This window comes from Cibotium barometz, chromosome 15 (genome assembly GCF_041138505.1).
Source record: "Cibotium barometz isolate CiBa-2024 chromosome 15, ASM4113850v1, whole genome shotgun sequence".
Taxonomy (NCBI): domain Eukaryota; kingdom Viridiplantae; phylum Streptophyta; class Polypodiopsida; order Cyatheales; family Cibotiaceae; genus Cibotium; species Cibotium barometz.
This window is the reverse complement of record NC_141060.1, coordinates 31,790,761-31,817,327: the sequence shown is the minus strand read 5'-3', so window position 1 is coordinate 31,817,327 and position 26,567 is coordinate 31,790,761. Positions and strand designations below refer to the sequence as shown.

Here is a 26,567-nt window from a genome sequence, read left to right as displayed (position 1 = left end):
TCAACTCAAAGCGGTTGTCTTTTCCACTGGTTAACTTGGCCAATAGGGACAATTGACTTTCAAATCTTTTTTTAGACATCCTTGATCTACTCATCATCAAGAGCATTCCAATGACCCAGAGATCATGCAAATTGGGGTTAGTTTGAGTGGTCTACTAGAAAACAGGCATGCGGCACAAATCTCAAAACAGAGAGGTATAGCCCACATCCAAAGTGGGATCAAGGATTGTATGGCACGTTCCTCTCTCCATGACATGGAAAACTAAAGCTCATCAAATTTAGAGTCTTTTTGGGCAAAATACGGCCTATTTGATGTTTTGGTAGCTTTTGACCGCATAGAGGAGAGTGCTAACCACTAATTCAGTCAAGAGGATTTAGGGTTGATCAGAAAGCAATCATTGGGTTTTAATCCTCACTCTATAAGCTTCACGACAAGTTTTCAACCTTGTCAATCGGACTATGGAGTCACTAGTTGGATCAAATTTTGTACCAGGGGCATAGTTGAGAAATTTTGGGTCTGGTACACTATTCGGGAGTCATGGGTGACTATGATAGTGAGGATGATGAAAGCTATTATGGGGATGAAGATGATTATAGTACTAATAATAGTACTTGCAATGGAAGTTGTACCACGGATGAGGAAGATTGCATTGAAGAGGATAGTTTCGATGAGGATAGTGACAATCATGAAAAGTCCACATGCATGGATAATGATCAATGTGATGAAGACTATATCATCTTCAAGGGCATACAGGAGGTATGAAAGTGGAATATATCTATGGTAATCAAGTTGACCATGATTCTTCCTATGAGGTCACTAATAGCAATAATGATTGGATTCATGAAAGTGAAGTTGAATCTCAACTCAATCAAGGTGGCTACAATTCTTCCTATGAGATCACTCATAGCAATGGTGATTGGAACCAAGAAAGTGGAGTTGAATTTCAACTCAACGCCCTTGAGAGTGATCTTACGTGATGAGGATAGTGATGAAGAGTATTTTGATACTATGTGTACGAAAGAAGCAGTGTTCATACTAAGCAACCTTCTTCAAGCATGTACGGTATACAAGGACAAGACTTCTCTCAAGCAAGGCCAACCGGAAACTTTCCATCTTCAAGGGCAATGGGTGGAAATGCCTATCAAAGGCCTTTATCAATTGAGAGTCAAGACAAAAGACAATATGCTTTTGAAGATATAAGGATTATAGAATATTATGGTAGTAATGTTCAAAGTCAAAAGGTTGTGTATGCAAAAGAAAGATTTAGATTTTCCATGATATATGGACTTATGCATACAAGGTTGTTGAAACCAATCAAAGTTCAAGCTTGTCAACTCAAGTAGGTAGATTCTTGTTCAAAAGAGGAGAGCCATTTGCACAAACATTGTTTGTTTTTGATGGTGAAAGAGTCAGTTGCATGGAACTCAAGGATTGGATTCGTAATTGGATGCCTATTTTCATGCCATTCCTTGTGGCGAGATTGACAGTGAACAAAGTGACTTCTCATTTCAAGGGAAGAGCCAGATCTTGGTAGATGAAGGAAACGCACAAATATGATTGGGATTGATCGAATTTGGCATATGATGTTGTGCAACACTCTGTGACCACCAAGAGCAAAAGTGCTTTAGAGATCAATGCATGGTTTTGTCACATGAGGATTCTCTATCTAACTATATGGAGAGATATTGGTACCTTTCCTTTTTCATTCCTCGACAATAAAGAGAAGGAAAGTATAGAGAGTTTTGTGCAAACATTAGACAAAGAATTCATTGAAGTATCTCAAAGTATTGTGAAAATTGATGAGGAAATTAGTCTTGATGAGATTATGGTGTTCGTGGGACTTGTCCACATGCATATCCAAAGGGTCAATCACTCAAGGAAAAGTTTCTCAAGCTAAGCAAGATAGAAATGAATAAGTTTGTGGTACCCATTCTTGGTTACACTTCACGCTTAAGAGGGAATGGAATGCTTCAACTCATGTTGAAAGATTTGGGTATTAAAAGGGAGAAAAAAGAGGTTACCCGCTTCACTCAATCTTTTGGTTATTGCATATGGACTATGATTATGTGGGCCTTTGTGAGTTCATTGAGGGTATCCTTAGGGACAACACACGCTAAAATTTCTAAAAAGAAAGTTATTGTGAAGCCATACACTCAAGTGCAAGAAATTTTGGACACTATCTCATGTGCCGATTTGTGTTCCGACATGCATAGATCTTTTTCCAATGTTGGAAACATCCATATGTGTTAATGTAGTGGCCCATTGTGAGCCAATGATGAGCTTTATGATAGTTGAAAAATGTCAGCCCATTGATAGTTATGTGGATGAGCTTCCTTCACCTTTCTCAAGAACTCTTCACACTTGGCTTTATAATGCATTAATTGATGATTGTCGTGGATGAGCTTCCTTCACCTTTCTAAAGAACTCTTCACACTTGGCTTAATTGATGATTGTTGTGGGCAACAAGCACATTTGGATTGGCACCGAGCTTCTTGGGATGACTCATCTTTTCTTGGGACTGACTTAGAGTCGTCTTCAAGAGATATTGATGTGCATGAGATGATGGACTCCATATGGGTTATGGAGGTGGATGGTTTTGCTTTGGGTACTATATCTTCTATTGATGCATGTATCCATGGGTATGATGACTTTGCAAAAGAGATGGATGCCTATGGTCACGAGGGATTGAATAGTTGTGCATCTAATTTGTGTGATGCTCATCATGCTCATGGTGTGGACATACGTGATGCTCATGCATCGATTAGTGTTACTTATGCATTGTTCGGTGTGGAAAGTCGTACCTTGGATTCACCTACTTGGATTCACCTATGGATAGTGTTGGTCGTGCATTGATAGGTGGTCCGTGGACTATATTTGTGAATCCAACTTATGATGCTTTTCCGAGTTCAGATGGAAGGTATATGATTGTGAGCTCTATGAGACCACTTCATGTGTGGATGCCTTATCAGAGTCCATTATTGTCAGGGATCGTGCCTATTTTAAATTTGAGGATCACACTTGGGACACTAGGGAGGATTACACATGTGGTGATGATGATGCACACAAGGATTTAGTCTATGTTGATCATAGCTATGTGCATTACATTGATGTTAGAGTGACACCTATGGAGAGTCTATGGAATGATCATGATCACATCTATGCTCATATGGGTATTGGCTATGAGGTGTGTATCTTTGGACCTTATGGATACCGACATGAGGTGATGGTTTATTCAATTGGGGCATTCACTTTTGGATGTGCTTTGTGCCATTTGGAATGTAATTTTGATGGAGAGCACATGACTATCTTCGTCATAGACAATGGTCCTTTACATTTTGATGGAGAGCACATGACTATCTTCGTCATAGACAATGGTCCTTTACATTTTCCATTTGATCCGGGAGGATACATGCTTAGCCTTGCACGTCCGATGTTGATTTTCTACATTTGCTATTTGATCCAAGGGGTTCTAGAGCCATTGTCTTGTGGCGACTGCACGACGTGGATTTCCATTTGACCCAGGGGACTAGATGGTTGTCTCTATCTCTTGCGTGCATTTGGTGGATCAAATCAAGAGACATAACAATGATTTTGTGTGCTGGAAATTCTTGTAAATCATTGTTAGAGAGTTTTATAGTATTTGGAGATCATGGAACTTTCATTTGGAAGTGTTGGTAAAGGAGATACCATCATGGAGAGCAAGTTTGGGCTGTTTGCATGCTTAAGATGGAATTTTTGATCATGGGAAGCAATTTACAGCCATGAATCATTTGGGATGCTCTCATATGAGTCACTTGTCCACATGTGGGTTCCGAGAACTATTATGTGGATGCCCAATCCATACAGAGGCCTAAATGTTTAAGGTTTTGAGGATGAAACCTATGGGTGGGGATGGTTTGTAATCAAGTATTATGGGACTATATGGACCATGGGTCTTGGGCATGGCCCAATATGAAGGCCAAGGACATTAATAAGTGTGAAATGGTGACCAAAGTATGTAAGGACAATTATAAGGCCAAGTTGTAGATAACTCATAATCACTTTTATCATATTTACTCAATATCAATTAAGCTTTGCTCATGCAAGCTTCCATGGTGACCTTCACCCGTGTATTGGACTCCATGTAAACAATGTCTCGTGTTCTCAACTCCATGTTAACGAGTCATGTCCTTCCTCCCTTCTTTCAACTAGCATGACCCACACAACCCCTACACTTCCTTCTTCACCGGCCATTCTTACTCCATGATGCCTTATAGAGGTACCTCTAAGGTGCATGTGTGCATGAGAGAGAGAGAGAGAGAGAGAGAAAGAGAGAGAGAGAGAGAGGGTGGGGGGAGGGCTAAGAGAGTGTTATCTTGTGCACAACAAAATCATGGCTCTCTTGGGAGGGAGGGAGGGAGGGAGCGAGCGAGGGAGGGAGAGACAGAGACAGAGACAAACACAACGAGACTCCAAGCTCTCCATGATTATGCCATGGCCATAAAGGCAAATAGATGGTTGAAATCAAGCAATCTCCCTATCTTTGGTTTGAAATATCCCTTTGTATGATTTTATTTTACTTGATAGAAGTCTCTTTTTTGACAATCAAGGAGGAAACCATTAGATTAAGGAAGGATGTTGAGACTTGTTTCAAATGGGTGAAAATAGCTAACAAAAATATGCATATGGTGGGCGATCTCCCTATCTTTGGTTTGAAATATCCCTTTGTATGATTTATTTTACTTGATAGAAATCTCTTTTTTGAAAATCAAGGAGGAATGCATTAGATTAAGGAAAGATGTTGAGACTTGTTTCAAATGGATGAAAATAGCTAACAAAAATATGGAGATGGTGGAGGCTACCAAGAAAGAGAGCTACACATCTGGAGCTACAACTTTTGTTAGTTATTGGTGCTTGTTGTTGCCTATGATTCCCTTTTCATGTTATTCCTTAATACTCGATCTATTAGTGGTGGAGAAACCATCTCTAGCAAGTTGTGTAAACCATCTCTAGCAAGTAGTGCTTCTTATAATTTATTTTTATAAAAAAAGCCACATGTCATAAAGATTGATCTGGTTTGTTTAGCACATGCCTTTTCAAAAATATGAAAAGAACCTTATCCACACTGCTACCTTTCAACCATGGGCATAGAAGATGTCTGCTTGATTATGTTTGAAAGACCAAAAAAGCCAGCCTTTTTATTGCAGTTTTAAGCTGTACAATCTCCCATTTGAATATAGTTTTCATGTTAAAAAAAGGACCTCAGCCCTTTCTATATGAAGGATGCCCTGTCTCCTCTTATGGATTGCTTGTTATAAGCTGTGTTGAACTTCTCAACAAACTCATTGATGGTGCTGTGGTGACAAAATGAAGGGAAAAATGAATAAAAATTTACCACAGAAAAGAAAGCAATTATATAATGTCCTTTCAGCACAAAAGCTCTCCTGCCAGTTAATCCACAGAGCTAGCTCTCATCTAAAACACGCTCACACAGAGCAAGTAATTCCACTAAAACCCTTACTTGGAGCACTTGGTTAGCGTGGCAAGATACGTCAGTAAGAGTGTGTCATTGTATTCCTGCAATATTTAATCACATTTTCACCAACCCAAACGTACATACGGTTTAGTAAGCAAATCCTTACTCCCCCAACCCATTCGTAGAAAAACATACCATTAAAAGGTCCTCCTGGAAATTTGTGGAGTCTATAGCAGGCAATCTACGCAAAAGACTTGAAATTTGCCGCAGAAGAGAATGTTCATATGTAGCATCCCCTGCAAAAGAAAGAAATCTCTCTCTCTCTCTCTCTCTCTCTCTCACATTTCTTCACGGCATGAACATCCACTTGAGCCACCCATGCCAACAGTGCCGCATCGACATCAGCTCACACCAGCTGTACACATGGGCCATATTCGTGTCCCACAGGAGTCCTGAGTGGGCAGGCCTACTCCATCCTACAAGCCAGGTGTCCCTGACCCATGAGATTCTCTAACATGGCATGCCCTCACCATAGCCACATCTCCCATAGGACATCAGGAGGCTGATAAGAGTCATGTTTCAGTTTTCAGTTTTCATGTTCTTTTTTAGTTTTTCCCAAGCACTATATACCCATGGTATCATTGTACTATTCATGGTCTCATAGGCTTTTCGGGTCTTTTGTAGACCTTAACAGATTCACCCACTACACCCGACCTTCAGGCTGATGTAAGAGCTCGGCCGAGGGGAATGACACTAGACAGAGCCATTGAGCTCGACCTCGTGGTCCCTGCCCATGCCCGTGTCACTACAGCAGGATCAGAGCCATCATCTCGCACCACCACAGGACTTTCTCCCACCAGCCCAGCTTTACTACATTTGGGTACCATGTTGCGACGTCCTATGCGGGATATTTTAGGGTGATATGAGAGCTGGACACTTTTTGTTTTGGGATCAGATCTGACATTTCAGCTCTTATTACTTTCTTTGATTTTTATTTTTAGTACCCATGATGATGTATTTCATGGGCATGATGTAACCATTTGGTCTCATAGGTCATTTTGGCCTTTTGTAGACGTTAGTACAACTCTCTCTCTCTCTCTCTCTCTCTCTCTCACAGATCACGAGCTTTTTCTCCCACATCCACGAAGCCTCTCGCCGCCGCCACCTGAGAGAGGAACCCATCCAGGACCCCCCACACCTCAGACGAGTAACACAGTGCACACAAGAGCCTCCGTTTCCCCAGGTTCACTGTAGACCAAGCGGTTCAGATGCAGCGAGCTAGGTGCCCAAGACCTACTGGGCTGCATAGGCGCTCCGCCCGTCAACTCCAAGTCCAAGAGATGCTCCGGTGATACAGAGATACCCACATAGGACATGTGGACATTGATGCCCTTTACACAGTTCTTGAGGATGATGATGAGACCTCTCCACCAGCCACGCTAGCTTGATGTTCCTTGGACCTTGGGTCATCGTGCTATTGTATTCTTGATGATGTATTCCTGAGGATTCTACTTGTATTTGTAGCTAGTAGTCTTTTTCCAATGTTTTATTTTTTTTGTTTTACCAGGATCAGTATAACACTTGGATACTTCGTAACATCTTTTTTGTCTCGTAGACCCTAGTGGTCTTTTGAAGACGTTAATAAAATCATCTTCTTCTTCTTCTTCTTCTTCTCTTCTCTTCTCTCTCTCTCTCTCTCTCTCTCTCTCTCTCTCTCTCTCTACCTCCTTCTTACATTCAAACCCCTCTCTTTACTACTACTACTCAAACTTAATGGGCAAAAGCTGATCAACAAGAAGCACTCCAAGATCCCTAAATGCACGCATTTACAGGCACGTACGCAGAACCCTCCTTCAATAGTTGATTTGCTGAGCTATATGTACGATAGAGCTTTGCAAAAGCAGCAGTAGTAAATGTTACATATCTATTATCAACCCAAATTTGGTTGGGTTAAAAGCTTTTTTTCCCGGCACTACTCGAGGTCAACTACTGGGCACAAACTTTCAACAACCAATCCCAGATCCCCTAGTACAAGCACAAACAAATTTTCCCTCAAGAAAAGATCCATCTATCCGAAGAAATCGGAACATCCACTCACGAGCAGACTACAGAGTGAAAAAAGGAGGGAGGGGTTATGAGAGGCTCCCTCCATGACTGGCCACACTCGACGGGAGTATACATCAAGGGGGAAGGAGGGGGAATCCAGGCTAGGGCACGTGATGCTGGCACCTCCTTGGAAGAAATAGGGACCCGGGCTCCGACTTCGAAAGAAGGCAGCCCGGCACTATGCTCTCCAAGTCACCCGTCAATAGCACTCCAGACACCCCTGGAGGGTGTGAATGAGGACCAGTGGATGGTCTCTGCCGGTGCAGTGACTGTACCCTCAATGACCTCACTGCATCGCGCTCTCCAGATATGCCCTGCTGTGATCCTGCTAATGAGCTCCAACCGCTTGTCCGTGTGGATCTGGGGGGTCCAGGTTGCCACTAAGACTGTGGTGGTGGCAATGGTAGCGATCCAATAGTGAGCGAGCTAAAGCATGCGTAAACTTTACAAGTTATCTCCCAAGTTTAGAGGGGCTTACGAAGTTATTGATGAGGCTGCCTACGAGTTCGAATTTCTGAGCATTCATCCTATCTTTCAAGTCACTCTAATGAAAGAGATGTTGCAAGAACAAATTTGAAGAGCTCGATGTCGGCTTTCCGAAGAGCGGCTTCATCGGATTCACGGTTTAAGAGATACGCAATAGTCTTATCTCTGGTGAGGAGCTTGTTTGGTAAAAAATCTAACTCAATTTGTTTCTCATTAACGAAAAGCAGTTCTCAACTATCTTTAAAGAGCTCTTAGGAAGAGGCAGGTTCCCGACATGCTTATCAAACAGAGGGATCTTTCTAAGTAGGATAACTCATGGGAGATGGCGTTGACAAAGGCATGCTCAGAATCGCTCACGCTGATCGATATCACCCCTTCCTCTTCACAATTAACACAGGTTTTTGCTGCTGTCGCTATTACTAAAGCACCCAAGTGCAGTGGATTACATCGACACAAGGGTCAACATTCCATTGTAGTAATCATCTGCATACATGTTAATAAATTCTAGAAATTGATCAATTGTTTGGTTTACAAAGAGGTTTCTTGGGTGCGTGCCTGAGTATGATGCTCTGTGGCAAAACTCACAACTCATGCTCTATTTTGCAAGGTTGCAAGGTCATCCAATTAGTCTTACAATTGCAAGAGGGTGTGACTTGGCAAAGAAGGTTATTTTTCAATATAGATTGGACCATAATCTTCGATGGATGCTCGTACTTTTTGTCCACAAACTTCTGTTTAGCATGCCCACGATGCAAAACAACAAGAAACCACGAGCAACCCATTTAACCATGCCTAAGACATAGGGCCAAAAGTATGTCCTTCCAAGGTCAGACTCACTGAATAGCTTAGTGTGTCTGGTTACACCGAAGGACACTGCCACTTTCCCTGACCAAATGGAGTCTACCAGATTTAGGACCTCTTAGAAAAGGAAGTTTCACTTTAGAGATAAGAAAACTGGGTTGCCTAGCAAGAAGCAGCAATAGCTACAGCAGCAGGATTTTCTCTCAAGAGACAAATTCCCTTGCTAAATGCTTCTCTATTAATGGAAGGTACAGTTTCAAGGAGGAAATATGTTAAGACATCCTAGCGGACATTACATGATGAGGTTAGCCCAAGCCCTGATGTCCCATACCACCACAGTCCAATCTCTACGTGTAAGACTTGAGCATAGCCATGGCTTAATCTAGGTCCCTCCACCCCCCATTAATGAGTCCATCTCTAAGGATGTGTGTGTAGGCATGGAAAACTAACCTTATGGTTCAGTCTATGCACTAAAGATTTGGTCCTACCGCTTTTTCACGTGAACCCAAACCTTATTTAATTATTCTAACCTTAGTTTTGAAAGTACTAGGGTTAAACAAAAGAAAAGCCCTAAAATAAAAGTGTGGAGATTCAGCGCTAGGAAAAATAAAAAGCACCTTATAAGTAAATCGACCCAAGAGCTGCACTCCGCCAAGACTTTCAGATAGTGATGTACGGATGCCATGCATTCATCCATACAATCGTACGACCTGTACGGACAAGCATACACTGAGGTGGTGAGGAAGTTGGCTTGGCTGTTCAGCTTCACAACAACTGTTTCTGGGCTACTTCAGCTTTTCGGGCTATTTTCTACTGTCTGAGCCGTTTCCAGACTGTTTTAGAGGTTTCTAGGCTGATTTAAAAGGTTGCAGGCACGTTCAGTTGCCGCATGATTTGACTTCTAGCACGCTCAGGTGTACGAGCTAGGATCACGTAGATTCCGGGCTGTATGGGTGCAGACTAATGGATTTTCCACCGGAAGCCCACTACATGGGTGCCAGCTGATTAGGGTCCGCCATGTGCCATCAGTGCCAGCTACTTTTGTGTGGTCTACTAGCTGCAGCCCCATGTGGCAAGAAGGTCCTCCACCGAAGGGGGGGAGGGGGAAATCTTCAGCCCCCACTGTGGCATCTTGCGCACATACTTCTTGCATCAATGCTGTCTTGCATTATTCAGTTAGTTAAATGAATAATTGAGATTTCCTGGGCATGCTCCCGTTACAGTAAGAAATCACATTGTTTCTCTGAGTTAAAAATGATGTAATTATCTATTCCACAAAAGATACACAACATTTCAACAATGTCTTTGACCAGCTTTCTACATGCATTGGACTGAAGAAAAGACAAAACGTGTGTTGGTTAAAACCATCTCCTGTGTTGCTTTATCTGAATGAGAAAGTGGAGACCTCCTTGCTAAGTCGGTGAGATTTTAAGATGTACCTTTTTGGATGGACACCAAGAAATGGTGAAGTAACCTCATTCTACGATTGAGCATCTTAACTGCACTGTGGATGGTGATCAAATGGGCTGCCACTGTTTAAAAAGTCAAAGCAAACAGAAAGCATTTAATACTGCAATGCAATTAGAGGAAACATTAGTATTGCTCCTGCTGTAAAAATGAGGGAGCAAAAATTTACATTGAGTGGAAGTAGAGCTTCCATCAGAGGGCTTGATGTGTGTAACATGATCCACAGTAATGTGCTCAGCCTCTACTGTCTGTTTCACAAAAATCCTAAATATGACCTTAGCCCAAGCTCAAGGAACTGACCATCAGCCATGTAAGAAGCATACCTCTATTGTATAGCTTGACTGGACAAATATCAATGACGGCACTCCATCAATCACATGTAGCTCTACAAAATGACGAGATTACCATGTAAAACCTTCTTCAACAAGAACAAGTCCAAACAAGGTCAAATGCATTGGAGATGTATTTGCATCTTATCGGTTGTTACCACTTTCGTAAATAATTATCGGCAAATCCTTTTGAGCATGGTTAATGGCTGGGTTCAAAAGCATGTAGATTGGGCTCTCATTGATGTCCATTAACTGCCCAAAGAGAACTGAGATATGTCAATAAGCATAAAGAAAATAAACATGTGTAATTATTTATTTGTTTATATTTTTTTGAAGTTTAGCTGTCTTGCAATACTAAAAAGAATAATGTCATAAATAGATCAAAGTTGGAACTGAGACTACCAAACCAAGCATGTACTTCTGCATCATTTGAAATGATGGCAAAGGCAGAAAATTGCATATGGCGGATGCAAAGATCAGAATAGCATGCTAGCCAGTAAAACAAACATGAACCACACCCATAGTAAGGGTTGTATGAAACTTTAGATCCATGCATTCCCTATGTAAAAGGATACAACATGCAGTGTGTATAAGAGAGAACACTCACAGGAAGTTTATTGCTTGGGATGAAATGGAAGTGATACAATCAAAGCATCGAAAAGCCACCAATACCAATGTGCTCCTGTGAAAGGAGCTTCGATGGTTGATTTGGGACTGCTAAGACTAGTAGAAGTTAGGGAGTAAACTGACACCGATGACTAACGATCTCTGTGGAGATCATGTATCTATTTAGGCATGTATATGCAGGGCGTACATGACATGACTGTGTAGGCCCATGGTCACTAGTCAAAGCCACTGTCCCCGGTGTAGACTCGGCCCTTGAAGATAAACCAGAAACTCCTACCCAGTTGCCACACCTCCCATTGCCATCCGGGCTCATCTTGGACCCTGCAATGTCATGACAAGGTGTCCAAGAGTAGTCTACCTACTCCATGTGTGGACCTCGAGCCTCCCACGTCACCATCCCATGTGAATACCGGGATGGGGGCACTCGGGCTGCTTAACCATGGCTACTCCTCGTAATGAGGGCCATATAAACATGAGCCAGTGCCTCAACAATACAATATGAGGGTGCAGCAATGATATCCAACACCCTACTCATACACAACCTGTTCCACATGTTTCTATCCCAAGAAATCGGTTCCATGCACCTGTACAATAGTAGATAATACTAAGGAGGCAGGGCATAAGGGTCAATGGATTATTACTGCTTCTTCTTAGAATTTGCACCAAACTCAAAAATCACAGAAAACACAGCTTAGGAATAAAGAAAGTTGATCCAGACGTGGCACTTTAAGAAGGACGAGCACCCCAGACTGGTATTTCTTTGACTTATGTAGCTATGATAGGGTTGGTCCCACTAAGATCTAAATATCCACTTAATCAACAAATAGGAACTCACTCTTCACAAAGATAGTAGAACAATGATGCAGTAGAGAATGCTATGCCGAATTATTTTCATGTGTGCATGCTGTGAGTGCTATACTGCAATAGGGACTGAAGATGGGCCGGCGTCAGCCTTTATACAATGCTTTCTGTAAATTGAGTAAAGACTTTTAGCTGACTCAGCTCTCTACATAAAACTAGCCGAAAACAAATCGAGCACTAAACGCCCGTTGGGCTACAAAAACCCTCTCCTGCTCATAAGAAGGCAGAGCAGAGATCCAATCAAGGCAGCTAGGGAGACTCTCCCTAGGTGCAAAAAAGTACAAATATCAGTACAAAGAACTGAGAGGCTATATCATACAATAGGAGGGGGGAAAAGCCAAACAGGTGGCCTGTAGTGCCAGCGGGGGGTACCCGCGTGTAGGGTATAGAAGGGGCCACTGCGCCAAGTGGTGTGAAAGGCCTGGCACCGCAAGATCGCCTCATCCGAGTCGCCCCGGATGCCGTCATACTGTCCTCGCAGGGTGTGGATCAACTCCTGCCAAATCCCCCGAACAGTCTCTGCTGGTGGCTCCAGTCTCCCCTCAAAGGCCCTGAAACACCAGGCTCTCCAGGTGAACCAGATGGTGAGGCTGCTGAGGAGCTCCCATCGTAAATCCCTCTCCTGTGTCCAGCCGGCGGACGAGAAATCCGGTGAAGGAACAAGGCGAGGCTGGCCCCTAATGAATCTGATGGCCTGGCTGTCCTGCTCCGTCTCGTATCCCAGAGCAGGCCGTGACGAAGTCGACCAAGCAACGGCACCCCACGTATACATGCCCTCTGGAGAGAGGGGAGCCAAAATGCGCAACATCCGCAGCCAAATCTGCTGCGCCTATGGACAGTCCCATAGGCAGTGTCTCTGTGTCTCCAAAGGGTGGCCGCATCGGACGCAGGCCGCCGGAAGACCACTGTAGACAAGCCAACTGCAGAGCCCCTGTGGGCAACCAGCCACTGGAGAGTCGAGATCCTGCGTGCCTGTCGACTAGCCCAGAGCCTGGTCCAAAAATCCTCCACGAACTCCTGTGAGAGTCCCTGTAGCCGCCAATGCTCCGATGCAGCTGGAGAGACCATCCTCCTCGCCGTCAAAAAATGTCTCCCCAACCGAAGAGTGTACTGGAAAAAGGTGATCTCTATGGCCTCGGGGGATGCATAACGTACTCGCCAGGGTCCCACTGGAGCCGGGCCAAGGGGCGCGCAGCATATGCCCATATGCGCCAATCAGAGTCCACATCTGCAGGGTCTGGATCAATATGCCACTTTCGGGAAGCGGCGGCCACTACCCGTATCCTCTGAAAGATGCACTCTGCAACCAAAGGCGACTCCGCCTCCACTCTCTGAAGTCTGCCCTCATCCTGGATCTCATAGTAGAGGCATCTACCATCCTCAGTGCAAGCTCTGACAGCAATCAGGATCTCCAACTATGTAAAGGCTCCCATCCACCGTGAGACCGCTGGCTCGAGAGGCGTGAACCACTCCTCAGTGAGTGCCTCCTGAATGTCATCCCTCATAATCAGCCCCCCTCTGAAGTGACTCAACCTCTCCACCTGGATCTCCTCTGGGAGACGACTGCAGAAGGCCTGCCAGTCTCCAAAACTGTGTGCTGGGCCTGCCGCCAATGGTCCCCAGACTAGACGAGGCCGAGATCCCAGCATATGACCCTGCTCTGTGCGTACCGCTGGGCTCCAGATGAGCGGCTGTCTGGCCCGCTCCTCATCACAAGTAGGAGGTCTCTGAGAAAGCCCCGGTCTCAGCAACTCCCAAGCTCGCAGGATGCTCAAGGCAAATCTATCCTCCCATCCTCTACTGAGGCCTATCCTCCTCATCTCTATGAAGATCCATCGTATCTCTAGTGCCCAAGTGCCCACTGCTGGGGGAGCCCTAGCCTGCAGTCGCTAAAAAAGAAGCTCCTTCCAAGGCTGAGCGCCTGGAAGCAGCCCCCGAACAATAAGCTTCCCCAATAAGGCTCTACTCTGATCAACTGGATCTATAATGCCCAAGCCCCCCTGGGCCAGCGGAAGAGTAATAACTGCCCAAGCAACCTTAGCCCGGGCTGGCTGACCATCCCGCCCAGACCAAAGAAAGTTCCTCATCAACCTCTGTACCTGGCTGATGCAAGAGTTCGAGAAGATCCAGCAAGACGTGATGTACCACATGGTCGCTAAAGGCACCTGATTTGTCACCACCACCCTCCCAGCCAAGGATAGCCGAGCTGTACTCCAATACAAAAGCTTCTTCCGAATGCTCAGAAGAAGCGGGGCGATCTGCTGCTCAGGTGACAAATCTAGTCCAATCTGGCATCCCAAATACCGCACTGCTGTGCCAGGAGGAATCCATCTAAAACTCGGGTCTGGGCTCCATGCCGGAGTGGGAGCGCTACTGATCCAAAAGGCCACTGTCTTGCGCCAATTGATCAATGCTCCCGAAGCTGCGCCAAAAACATGTAACGACTGCTCTGCCCTCTTGAGATTGGCCTCCTGGCCATGCAAAAACAATCCCGTGTCATCAGCAAACTCAGCATCAAGCAGGTCCTCACCCCGGACTGGGAGCTGGAGTCCTTCAAACCAACCTCCTCTACCGTCAGATACATGCTCATAGCCTCAGCAAAGAAGAGAAAAAGAAACGGGGCGAGAGGACACCCCTGACGGACTGATCTGGTCAACTCAAAACTCGGCCCCCGTCCTCCTACCACCATCAGCACCTGGCTACGAGCTGTGGAATATAGAGCTGCCACTCCTCGAATCCAAACTGGCTCAAAGCCCAGGCGAAGCATAGTGCCCTCTAAGAAACCCCAATCGACTCTATTGTATGCTTTCTCAAAATCGAGAAGCATCACGACCAGGTCCTCACCGAGAAATCTAGCTCGGGCCGTCACCTCCCAGAGGGTGAAAATGTTGTCAAGGATACTGCGCTCCTTGACGAATCTTGTCTGGGTAGCATGAATCAACTCCCCAAGGAAGGGCTGGATCCTCAAACTCAAGGCCTTTGCTAAGACCTTGTAGACAGTATTGAGGATCGTAATAGGTCTCCAATGCCGAATATCATCTGACACTCCCTCCCCCTTGGGGATAAGAAAGATCAAGCCCTCTGAAAAGCTCTGTGTCATCACCCCAGTGTCCAAAACATATTGAAAGCCCCTGCGGAGGCCTGGCCCCAAAAGGTCCCAATAGCGCATAAAAAAGGCAGGCGTCAATCTGTCCTCCCCAGGGCAACTATGGCGCGGAAGGACCCTCAAAGCCTCAGCAAGCTCAACCTCTGAAAGAGGCTCACCCAAAACTGTGCGCATACGATCTGTGACCCTCCTCTGCACATGGGCCCACACAGTCTGTCTGCAAGCATCACGTGCCTCCGTGGCTGGCTCCGCTGAAAGCAGGTCTCTATAGAACTCAGTGGCAATGGCTCTGATCTCCCCGGGCTCAGTGGCTAACGATCCGTCCTGCCTCCTGAGCTAGCGTACTCTTGCTCGGGCATGGCGGGGTCCAGTAATCTCGAAGAACTCCCCAGTCACTCTATCACCGAGCTGCGTCCACTGAGAGGCTTGGCGATGATAGTAGAACTCATGTCTCTGCTCCTCTGCCTCTCTAACCTCCTGGCGTGCCTGGCTCAGTTGGGATGCCACCCACTCACATGTAGGCTGTTGCTCCTGAAGGCGCTGGAGCGAAGCAAGGCTACGTCTCAAACGACGCTCCCACTATCGTGTCTCTCCCAGCCATGTCAAGGCTACAGCGTGCAAAAAAGAGCTGAGCTCGATGAGTCCCTGGGCACACTGGCCTACTGCATCCTGGTCAGAGCTCTGGCTATCATGCCATATCTTCTCAATGTCCTCAGAAAGACTAGGATCTATAAGTACCCTCTCTGGGATCCTCAACTGCAAGCTGGTCTCCCGTGTCCTCTCCTCAAGTGTCAAAATAACTGGCGCATGGTCTAAAAAAGAGGTGCCAGCGAGAATGCCATCGGAGCCCCCACGCTCCCCGAACCTGTCGCCCACATAGAAGCGATCAATCCGTGATAGATTAGTCCCTCCCTGCCGGCGATCCGACCGAGAAAAACTAAGACTGTCCTGAGAGCGGGAGAAAGCCTCATGCTGCCATGCATCAATGATCCGTAGTGTCATGCAAAATCGCTCCCAAGCTGCAAGCTCCGTGCCGTGCACTGTAACATGACTGCCTCCCACCCTATCGGCCGGGTCCTCAAGCATGTTGAAGTCTCCCCCGACACACCAATGTGCGGCCTCGGGCAATGCATCCGTAACAAGGGTCCAGAACTCTGCTCTGGCACTAGCGTGGTTGGGCGCATAGACATTGACACGCCAAAGAGCTCATCATGCATCCTCAGAATAACATACTGTGCTCTACCAGGCACAATGACCCCGAGATCCACAATGGCCTGCCGCCATACATCCGCAATGACCATACATACTCCTCCCTGCCCACCCAAGGGGCCAAACCCTGCAGACCAAAATGTATCCCATCTACCAGGCATCACCGAACCGTATCTCCGGATCCTGCTCTCACTCAAATGGTGCTCCTGCATCATTAGAATATCAATACTGCCCCCAACCAGGCATCTCATAAGCTCCTGCCTCAAGCAACCACGATAACGTACATAGTGTGCACCGCCAAGGCCCTGTACATTCCATGAGATGATCCTCATGGATGACCTGCTGAGGTGGAGGCTGTCTCAGCCGTCCAGCGGGCCTTCGCAAGCGGCTTGGATGGAGAATAGTCTCCATCCGAGCGGCTACGAATCTGCCCACCCGGTGTGCTGCAAGAATCTCGGATCAGGCGCCAGTGGCTGTGTCCCATCGCGACTGCCTCCCGCTCAGAGAATCACGAGGGCGGGGAGGGGGGTGAGCGTGCAGGCGGCAGCACGAGCAGGGGGGGAGCGAAAGCTTCAGCGAGCGCAGGATGCTACGTGTTTGGTTCCTTGATCTCATCGAACCTTCTTCTAGTGCTAGCTAGTTATAGCTAGTGTGGGAGTTGAAAAGGCTCTCAGCATGCACTTCAACAAGTCACACATTCAGCTGATCAAATATCAGAAAACCTCAAGATCAACCATCTTTCTATATGTACAGACTTGTACATGCACTAACCGAATACCATTTGTACAATTGTTTTATCATTTATGCAAGCTGTGCATGCTGTCCACACAGCCTTTGCACATCCTGCACCAAAAAAGTTTTCATTGTCCATGGCATACTCACCAAGCTCAAGGCTAGCCTGTGCTGCCGACGCAACCTTTTTGCTCAATTGGCACCCGAGAAGCCTCGACATTAGTCTCACAATTATATTTCACTCATATGCATAGAGCTTATGCAAAATGGAACAAAATTGGTTAGCTCTTTTATTCTTTGAGTCAAGTCAAAATTTCCAACCATCTTTGCAATGTGCCCAACCAAGTTGCTCCCAGTGGAAGAGGATAATCTATTGCTTCCTAAACAAGCATGCCCATATAAAAGTAAAGCTCCAAGATCATACTTACAATTTTGTGAATCTGCATGTCAGTCTCTCGAATGTTGCTCCCAGTAGAATACCACCCCAAAATGTCATACTTTGGAAAGACTTTTTTGTCTGCAGACAAGCGAGTTAAATGGTAAAGTAAGAGCATCAACTTTCAAAAAGACAGTTCTTGTGCCTACTAGAAGGAATCCTAGGACACAAACCTTTAAATGTTGATCTTTGAGCTAGACAACTGACATAAAATAAAAAGCATTGAAATATGTATAATATCTAGGTTTACCACATTGAGAATTCAGAATGGCTAAGTGATGCTTGAAATATCATTAGTTGGCTAATTGATGTTGTAAAGATTACTAGCCAATGTCCACTCTACTTTCAGGCTCATTACCAGTGTTGCAAAGCGTTTCAGGAACTATTCATGCGTTTTATATTTTTCAAAAACGTTTCTAGAACGTTTCATACAATAAATTGTGTGAAAATATACCAAAAACAGGTATTTATTCAGCCCAAAAAGGGCCGACTTCTATGCTGGCCGCTCAAAATCTCATATAAATATGAGGCTCTTCTCGTGTTCATCATCAATAACATCCACGTGGACTTTGGCACCCTCCACCTCAGGCTGCGTTTCTCTTCTGCGTTACATCACCTGCTGGACTATTCGTGGACTGCGCCTCACTGTGTGCATCACCACCTCCTGCTGGTCAGAATACGCCACCTTACAACAGGTTCATCTGCTGCGCCAACTGCTGCTGAACCGGCCGCCTATATCAGCCTCACATCAGTGTTTTCGCAGCCCACTTCACGTTCGCCTACAGCACCTACTGCTGCTGGACTTCATCGCCTACATCAGGCTCACAGCAGCGTTTACTTCGCCTACATCAGGCTGACTTCATCATCTACATCAGATTGTCTTCAGCGTTTGCATCAGGCTTATATCAGCGCTTTCATCAGGATCACTCCAGCTCTGTTAACTGCGTTTTATGGGACAGCAGCTCTCTCTGCTTATTCGGAGTCTCACAGAGAGCTCATGTAGTGGACTTCATCTTTTATATTCACATCACCATTGCATGCTGTCTTTTACTCTAATCTTTCATATATTTGGTCCTTTGGTCTCCTTTGCCCCCCTCACATGGTATCAGAGCGATCATGAGCAAAGGGATCGAAGACCTAGAAAGTACACACCATGGATCGTCTACCCTCGATTCCGGAGGATCAGCTTTTCATACCAGATACTGACTCCCCTTATTCCGATATAGATCACACGGAGGATGGAACTCCTCATTCACTGGAGAGCCCTGTTCGATGTCTTTCATTGGGAGACGACCAGCCTACTTGTACCCACTCACCCTCTACACCTTTGGCATATGGTTTTTCTTCTCCGAGCTTATCAACTGTTACTTCCAGAGGAGGATACATGCCCACAGCCAGTGTGCCAGTATTGGACCCAGGTATTCAGCCTCAACTGGAGAGCTCTGCTTCTCATTCTAGCCGACAAACTGGACTTTGGTACGGGACTCTTTCTCGGGAAGGACACGTACCTCCTCAATCGTTCGGAGATACATCATCATCCCTGTCGGTGACCGCATCAAGTTCGTATGTGCCTATTAGTACGTATGTTCCTAACTCTGCATGGGTATCTTCTTCTGTGGCACAAGTTCAGCAAACGGTACCATCAACTACCCTCGATCCCTGGCATTTTGTGAACGGGTCTAATTATACAACCTGTGCTAATCTTAAGGAACAAGTTTTCACTTCCCAAGGTTCTTGGAACCTAGTAAAGGGCCTTGAACCAAAACCCCACCCTTCTCTAGTACCTCCTGAAGTCATCAGCCATTGGGAGGCTAGAAATGCCACTGCTATAGTGGAGCTCATGCAAGGCCTCCTGCCCGAGTTCCATTCACAACTCCAGCAGTTCCCCTATGTCTCTGACAGATGGACACACCTCCCAGAGAGATATGCCGCACATGATCGTACGCGTCGCATTGATCTTGAGCATCAAATTCAAATTTTCTCTATCAAAGAAGGGGATGACCTGACCGTCAAAGTTGCTGAATATCGACGCCTTAACGCCAAGTTTCCCACCACTGGCTCTGCCAAGTCCCACGAAGATCAGGTTATCATTCTTCTAAACAAGTTGCCTCCTAGCTTCTTTACTTTTGTCACACAGACCATTAGTTTAGAGCCTATGCCTAACCTATATGAGTGTGAATGCCAACTCTTGCGTTTTGCTAGGTTGCATGACCAATTTCATCCCAAGAAGTCATCCTCTTCCTCCACTCAAGAGGGGGCCCTTGTGTCCAATACAACCTCTACTCAAAAAGGACAGCAAGGGAAAGGGAACAGCAACTTAGGAAATCAAGGCAAATCTCCTGGCAACCACACTAATCCGAAAAATCCTGCCTCCACACCCATTCCCTACTGGCAAAATATTCCCAAAAAGAATAGATTTTGCACTTCTTGCCAAATACCTGGCCATGTTGATGATGAGTGTGTTTTTAAAAACAAGGAAAATAGACGCAACAACTCCAACCCCACTACCTCCACCAGCCAAAACAACCAAGGTGGTAGCAATGCCCCAATTGGTGACACAAAGGGGGTAGTAATCCAGCACCTACTCTACCAAGCTCCCCTCCAAGGACCCAACAACAAGGAAATGGTTCTACTTGGCCACATTCCTCCCAGTGGCAAGCTAATAGTCAGGTTGCTCACGCCCCACCTTCCCAGTCAGTTTCTTTCACCACTCCTAAAGAGATGTCTAACTGGTCTTCCCTCACACCTCATCCTGGACCCTCAACCAATATTGCTCAAGTCACACTTAAGATTGATTCCATCCACCACTCCACAAAAAGGAAGAAACGAAGGCCTAAACAAGGTCATCCGCAGGGAAAGGCCTCTGCCCTCATTCAGATTTGTCAGTTACCTAATCCCTCTGTACCCATTATTGAGGCCCATCCAACTCTTCCCTGTGCCTGTGGTCATCTTGTCACTTGGGTAGTTGACAGTGGCGCTACTCACCATATGGCACGTGATGCTGACATTTTCATTTCTCAACGTCCCATTAAGGGAGAAGTTCGATGTGGCAACAACACAATGATGCCCATAAAATCCATTGGCACTGTCTTATTTGACACCAACACTGGCCCCAACCAGGCTACCTTGGACAATGTCTATCTTGTCCCTAATTTAGGTCTCAACCTTCTTTTTGTCTCCCGAGTCCCAGCTTACCCAATTCGATCGTGGTGTTTACTTCAACAAAAGAATTGTTGAGGTAATTGATGAAACTACTGGTCTTGTTGTTGCCAAAGAACAAGCTCAGAAGGATGGTTTGTACCAAATGTCCACTTTTCTAACTAAGCCATCTTCTGTTGGCTCAGAGTTTCATCGGGTTCGGGCCTATGTAACCCAAGCTCCCTCCAACATTGAACGACTATGGTACCCTGTTCCACTCTCTATGAGCTATCTCGAGACAAGTTAGTTGAAGGTATACCCAGCCTCAAACTGACAAAGGATGTCTGTCAGCCCTATCAACTGGGTAAACATCGCTCCCATTCCCACAACACGCTACTCATCGGGCTTCGGGAATCCTCCGGATGATTCATTTCGACTTGAGTGGCCAATCCCCAACCCCTTCCTTGAATGGATCTCTATACTACATGCTGATTGTTGATGATTATTCAAGATACATGTGGGTATATTTCCTAAAGCATAAATCTGACGCTTTCCAATACTTTTCCACATAGGTTCGTCACCAATCAAATGAGCGTCTCAATTGGGACTGCTCATAGTGACAATGGGGGTGAATTTATCTCCCATCAATTCTCTCAGTTCTTGCAAGATCATGGCATTCAACGCCAACTCACCTCCACCAACTCTCCATCACAGAATGGAGTGGTCGAGCGCAAGAACCGAATAGTCATGGATATGGCACGCTCCATGCTTTTTGCAACTGAGCTGCCTAAACGCCTCTGGTCAGAATCAGTCAACATTGCAGTGTATCTTCTAAACCGTTGCCCCACGGTTGATGTTCCCCCCACAGGACCCCATTTGAGGCTTTCTTTGGCGACAAGCCAACTGTTTCCCATTTCTGTGTCTTTGGACGTCGAGCATATACTCACACTCCAAATGATACAAGGGGCAAGCTTGAGCCAAGGAGTGAGTTGCTCATTTTTGTGGGTTACTCTTCTGAATCAAAGGCTTACAAAGTTTTTGATCCACGATCAAACAAAGTTTTCGTTCATCGAGACATTGTCTTTGATGAGCGAGACTTACTTCGCCTTCCGCTGCCCATACCAACTGAACAAGAATCTCAGACTGTGCCAAATGAACCCCATCAGTTACCTACAACTTCACCTCTTGAGGAGGCTTCCTCCTCTCGACACAACCACCCAGGGACCCTTTACCTCGCTTGCGTGATTCTGGTATACTTCCCTTTGATATCCCTTTGGACGGTCCTCGTCGATCCACTAGACTCACCCCTCGTGCCTCATTTGCCTTTGTTTTTTCCGCACACACTGAGGCACATGATGAGCCAACATTGTGGAAAGATACTATTAAAATTCCATCCTGGAAACAGGCCATGGAACTCGAACTCGAAAGCATTGACCGTAATGGCACGTGGTCCCTTCTGGATCGCCCTCGTCATAAGAAGGTGATTGGAATCAAATGGATTTTCCGCACCAAATTTAAAGCCAATGGTACCTTGGACAAATACAAAGCTCGGCTTGTCGTGCAAGGCTTTCGCCAAAAAGAAGGCATTGATTTCAACGAGACTTTTGCTCCCACTACTCGAATGACCACAATCCGTCTTTTACTCAATCTTGCTGCCCACCATAAATGGCCAATCTATCAGATGGATGTTAAGAGTGCCTTTTTAAATGGCATTCTTAACGAGGAGGTCTACGTTGACCAACCTCCGGGTTTCCCTCTCCCTGGTCTTGAGAACAAAGTCTTTCGCCTCCATAAAGCTCTTTATGGGCTTAAGCAAGTACCTCGGGCGTGGTATCATCGCATCGACAAATTTTTTCACAGCCAAGGTTTTCACCCATCACACTGTGACCCCAATCTCTATATTCAAACTGATCAAGTGATGGTTTGCTACCTTGCACTGTATGTCGATGACCTAATTATTTCAGGTTCCCATCAAGCCAAAATGGTTGATATCATGGCACAGCTCAGACAAACTTTTGAGATGACTGATCTAAGTCTTCTCTCATATTTCCTTGGCATGGAGGTGATCCAACATCCTGATGGTATTTTCGTGTCTCAATAGAAATACTGTCTCCAACTCATTACTTCCTATTTTCATGATGGTGCTATCCCCGTGGCTACTCCATTGGATCCCACCGTTAAACTGTCAAAGGAAGTGGACTTACCTCCACATGAAGAGGGAGCCTACCGACAAGTGGTTGGGAAACTTATTTGGCTCAGAAATTCTCGTCCTGATATCTCCTATTGCACCTCCATTTTAAGTCAGTATTTCAATGCTCCAAAGGAGCCACATTGGAGTTCCGCAATGAGGGTTGTTCGCTATCTAGCAGGTACCTATTTGTATGGACTTCACTACAGCCGCGGGATCTCCTTGCACGGTTACACAGACTCCGATTGGGCTGGTGACCTCAATTCCTGACGTTCTCATGGTGGTTATTTATTCTCCCTCGGATCTGTCCCTTTCTCTTGGTCTAGCGAAAATGCACGTCTCCATCGACACCGCCTCTACCATCTTCATCGACAATCAGAGTGCGATTGCCCTTGCTGGCAACCCTATTTTTTCTAACCATATCAAGCATGTGGGTGTCCATTTTCACTTTAACAGGGAACAGGTTGAGCTTGGTACCATCCGACTCCAGTACATTTCTACGGCAGACAACCAAGCAGACATCCTTATGAAGTCCGTCAACCCCCCCATTCTCGAGCATCTTCGCACTCGGATTGGCATCGGTCCACCACCATCACCATCCGCTCATTGAGAGGGGGATCTGCCTCTTTTGTACCATTTTTGTACACATGAGTCGGTGAAAACCCCATGAGGGCACGGCTCCTGTGAAAACCCACTGCATTGCATTTTTTTCCATCCTGCATTCCCTATGCACAGCATTCTGTTTTATGTGTTTGGGGCGCATGTATGAATGAAAACCCAAAAATGGGCATTCATGCATGTGAAAACCTCTTGCATTGTGGCATTCTTCCAGTACTTCTCAATCCCAGATGCCTATACTCTGGTCAATCACAGAAATCCTCATCTTCGACAACCAACTCTTTCGCCTCATCTTCTCTCATGATCCCTTTTTGGTCTGAGAGCGGGTGTGTGAAAATATACCCAAAAACAGGTATTTATTCAGCCCAAAAAGGGCTGACTTCTATGCTGGCCGACTTCTATGTTGGCCACTCAAAATCTCATATAAATATGAGGCTCTTCTTGTGTTCATCATCAATAACATCCACGTGGACTTTGGCGCCCTGCACCTTAGGCTGCGTTTCTCTTCTGTATTTCATCACCTACTGGACTATTCGTGGACTGCGCCTCACTGTGTGCATCACCACCTCCTGCTAGTCAGAATACGCCGTCTTACAACACGTTCATCTGCTGCACCAACTGCTGCGCCAACTAGCCGCCTATATCAGCCTCACATCAGTGTTTTCGCAGCCCACTTCACGTTCGCCTACAACGGCTACTGTTGTTGGACTTCATCGCCTACATCAGGCTCACAGCAACGTTTACTTCGCCTACATCATGCTAACTTCATCGTCTACATCAAGTTGTCTTCAGCGTTTACATCAGGCTTATATCAGCGCTTTCATCAGGATCACTCCAGCTTTGTTAACTGCATTTTATGGGACAACAGCTCTCTCTGCTTATTCGGAGTCTCACATAGAGCTCCTGTACTGGACTTCATCTGTTATATTCACATCACCATTGCATGCTGTGTGTTTTACTCTGATCTTTCATATATTTGGTCCTTTGGTCTCTTTTGCCCTCACATAAAGGAGTCCAAAAATTCGTGTTTTAGCCTGGTAAGTACAAAAAAAAAAAGCAATTTCTGTGCACACCAGCAAGCAAATAGGTTTAAAAGTCCTATAAAAACACTGAATTTAAACTAAAACACCATACAAGTTGTCACCAGCCTAGACATTTCCCAGTATGAAAGGGGTCTGGTGGACTCCAGGATATCTAAATATTTGGAAAGTACAAGCTTTGGGAATGGGAGATTATCCTAGAATACAAAGGACCACACTCCTAAAATTTAGGAGAATTGCTATTTTTGGCCCGACTCCGATGGAAATTCTGTTCGCGTCATTACATCTGGAATTGAGCAGATACCAAGAGTTAGCAAGTGTCTATGACAGAATGTCTAGTAGTTGGGATATTTTTAGAGGTAAAGATTATAGGAGAACCCATCTCTTCGATTGGGACATGTGGCAAGAAAGTGGATCAAAGTGAGACAAGTGGCCTCACACTTGTCACTCCAGCTATTGTGTGGCGCTCCACTTGTCATCATAGCCTTCTCTTTCCATTTTCACTCATGGGAGCCCCAAATCTATAAATTGGAGCCCTCTCTCTTCATTAATGAAGGCTCTCTTGCTGCGCACTAGCCTCTACCACCGTTACAGGCTGCCCCAATGATGGCTACTCTCTTTCTCTCTCTCTTGAAGGCTGCCCATGAAGAATACCGGCTGTTGGTGACTGTTTTGGAGGCTTCCATCGCGAAGAAATACTGAAGGCAAGGGTATTTAATCATTTTATTATGATTTATAGCCATTGTACTTGTTGTACCAACCCTTGTACTTGCTGTACCTATTGTACTAGCCACTATACCAGCTGTACCTGCTGTACCAACCATTGTACCTAAAGTACCAGCATTTGTACTTGCTGTACCAATCACCGTACCGGCTGTACCAACCACCTAACCGACTGTACCAACCATTGTACTTGTTGTATTGGCTGAATGGAGAGTTGTACTTGCTGTACCAACTCTATTGCATGAAGACCCGTGGTTTTTGGGGAAGAATCAATACCCACATGAAGGTATATGGATTACATTGTTGGCCCGGCATTTCTACAGCCTATGTTCCGGCTTGGTTGCCTCGTGTTGGGCTGTGTTATGGCATTTGTATATCGATAATCCGGCATCTCCCGTGGGAAGAGTAAGGCCCTCAAAGCTTGTACATGATATTATTCTCCTTGGGTAATAATATACTCCAAGGGGGGGGGGGGGGAGAGGGGGTCGGCCCATTCCGGGCTCTATGCGGTGTCACATGTGCAAGCTCCATTTTCAGCATTTGTGGATGTTTTGTACAGCTTTATGTTTTATGCAAAGTGATGATGGATATGTGTTAAGGCTATGGCCATGTTTAAATATTTTAATATGCATTGATGGTATCAACAAGTGTGTCAAAGGCCCTAGTCTCCCGGGCATGCGCGAGTTACATTGGTATCAAAGCATAGGCTTCCTTGGGAGTGGAGGCTTCCTTCTATCAATAAGAAAGAGAAAAGATCTCAAGTGGGGACCACACTTATCATCATTGCTGTTAAGCATGGCCAGCTGCTCATAGTCTATAAAGCAAGAGGATGAGCAATAGACAGCTTGGTCTAAGGATTCATGAATTCACAAAATTTATCTTGGAAGTATGGAGTTGGCTTTATGTGCACACATTTAGCACTCTTTCCATATGGATATTGTGGATTATATTATCAAGCTTACAGGCAAGCTATATGGAGATATATCTCAGGATATCATAAGGATATGGTGACGAGATATTTCTTTTGGCTTCATGACCAACCTAGCAAAGAAAAGCTAAGTATACTTTGAGTTTGCGAAGTTGGTGCTTTTGCTATTTACTATGAAGTGTTTTTGATGTTCACTAATCCTTGTATAGCCATGCAAGGAGAAAGGTGGTGTTGTTTGCCTAAAGGTGGTGTTGTTTGCCTTGAGGTGGTTTCAAGGAAACATTGTTTATGGCTCCCTTTATTGGGATGGATTATAT

At 45.4% G+C, this 26,567-nt stretch overlaps 1 protein-coding gene across 1 annotated transcript in view; it reads right to left on the bottom strand.

Moving 5' to 3' along the window:
* Positions 1–5,148: 5,148 nt before the first annotated feature.
* Positions 5,149–26,567, bottom strand: part of LOC147631174 (COP9 signalosome complex subunit 6-like) — a 35,016-nt gene continuing 13,597 nt past the window's right edge. Inside the window, exons 2-9 of the mRNA XM_086809500.1 lie at positions 17,608–17,696; positions 10,803–10,896; positions 10,639–10,700; positions 10,485–10,563; positions 10,288–10,380; positions 5,651–5,751; positions 5,501–5,556; positions 5,149–5,333 (exon numbers count right to left, since the gene is read on the bottom strand). Of these exons, the coding sequence (XP_086665626.1) occupies positions 5,252–5,333; positions 5,501–5,556; positions 5,651–5,751; positions 10,288–10,380; positions 10,485–10,563; positions 10,639–10,700; positions 10,803–10,896; positions 17,608–17,696 (656 nt within the window). The 3' untranslated portion in view covers positions 5,149–5,251. The remainder of the gene's footprint in view (positions 5,334–5,500; positions 5,557–5,650; positions 5,752–10,287; positions 10,381–10,484; positions 10,564–10,638; positions 10,701–10,802; positions 10,897–17,607; positions 17,697–26,567) is intronic.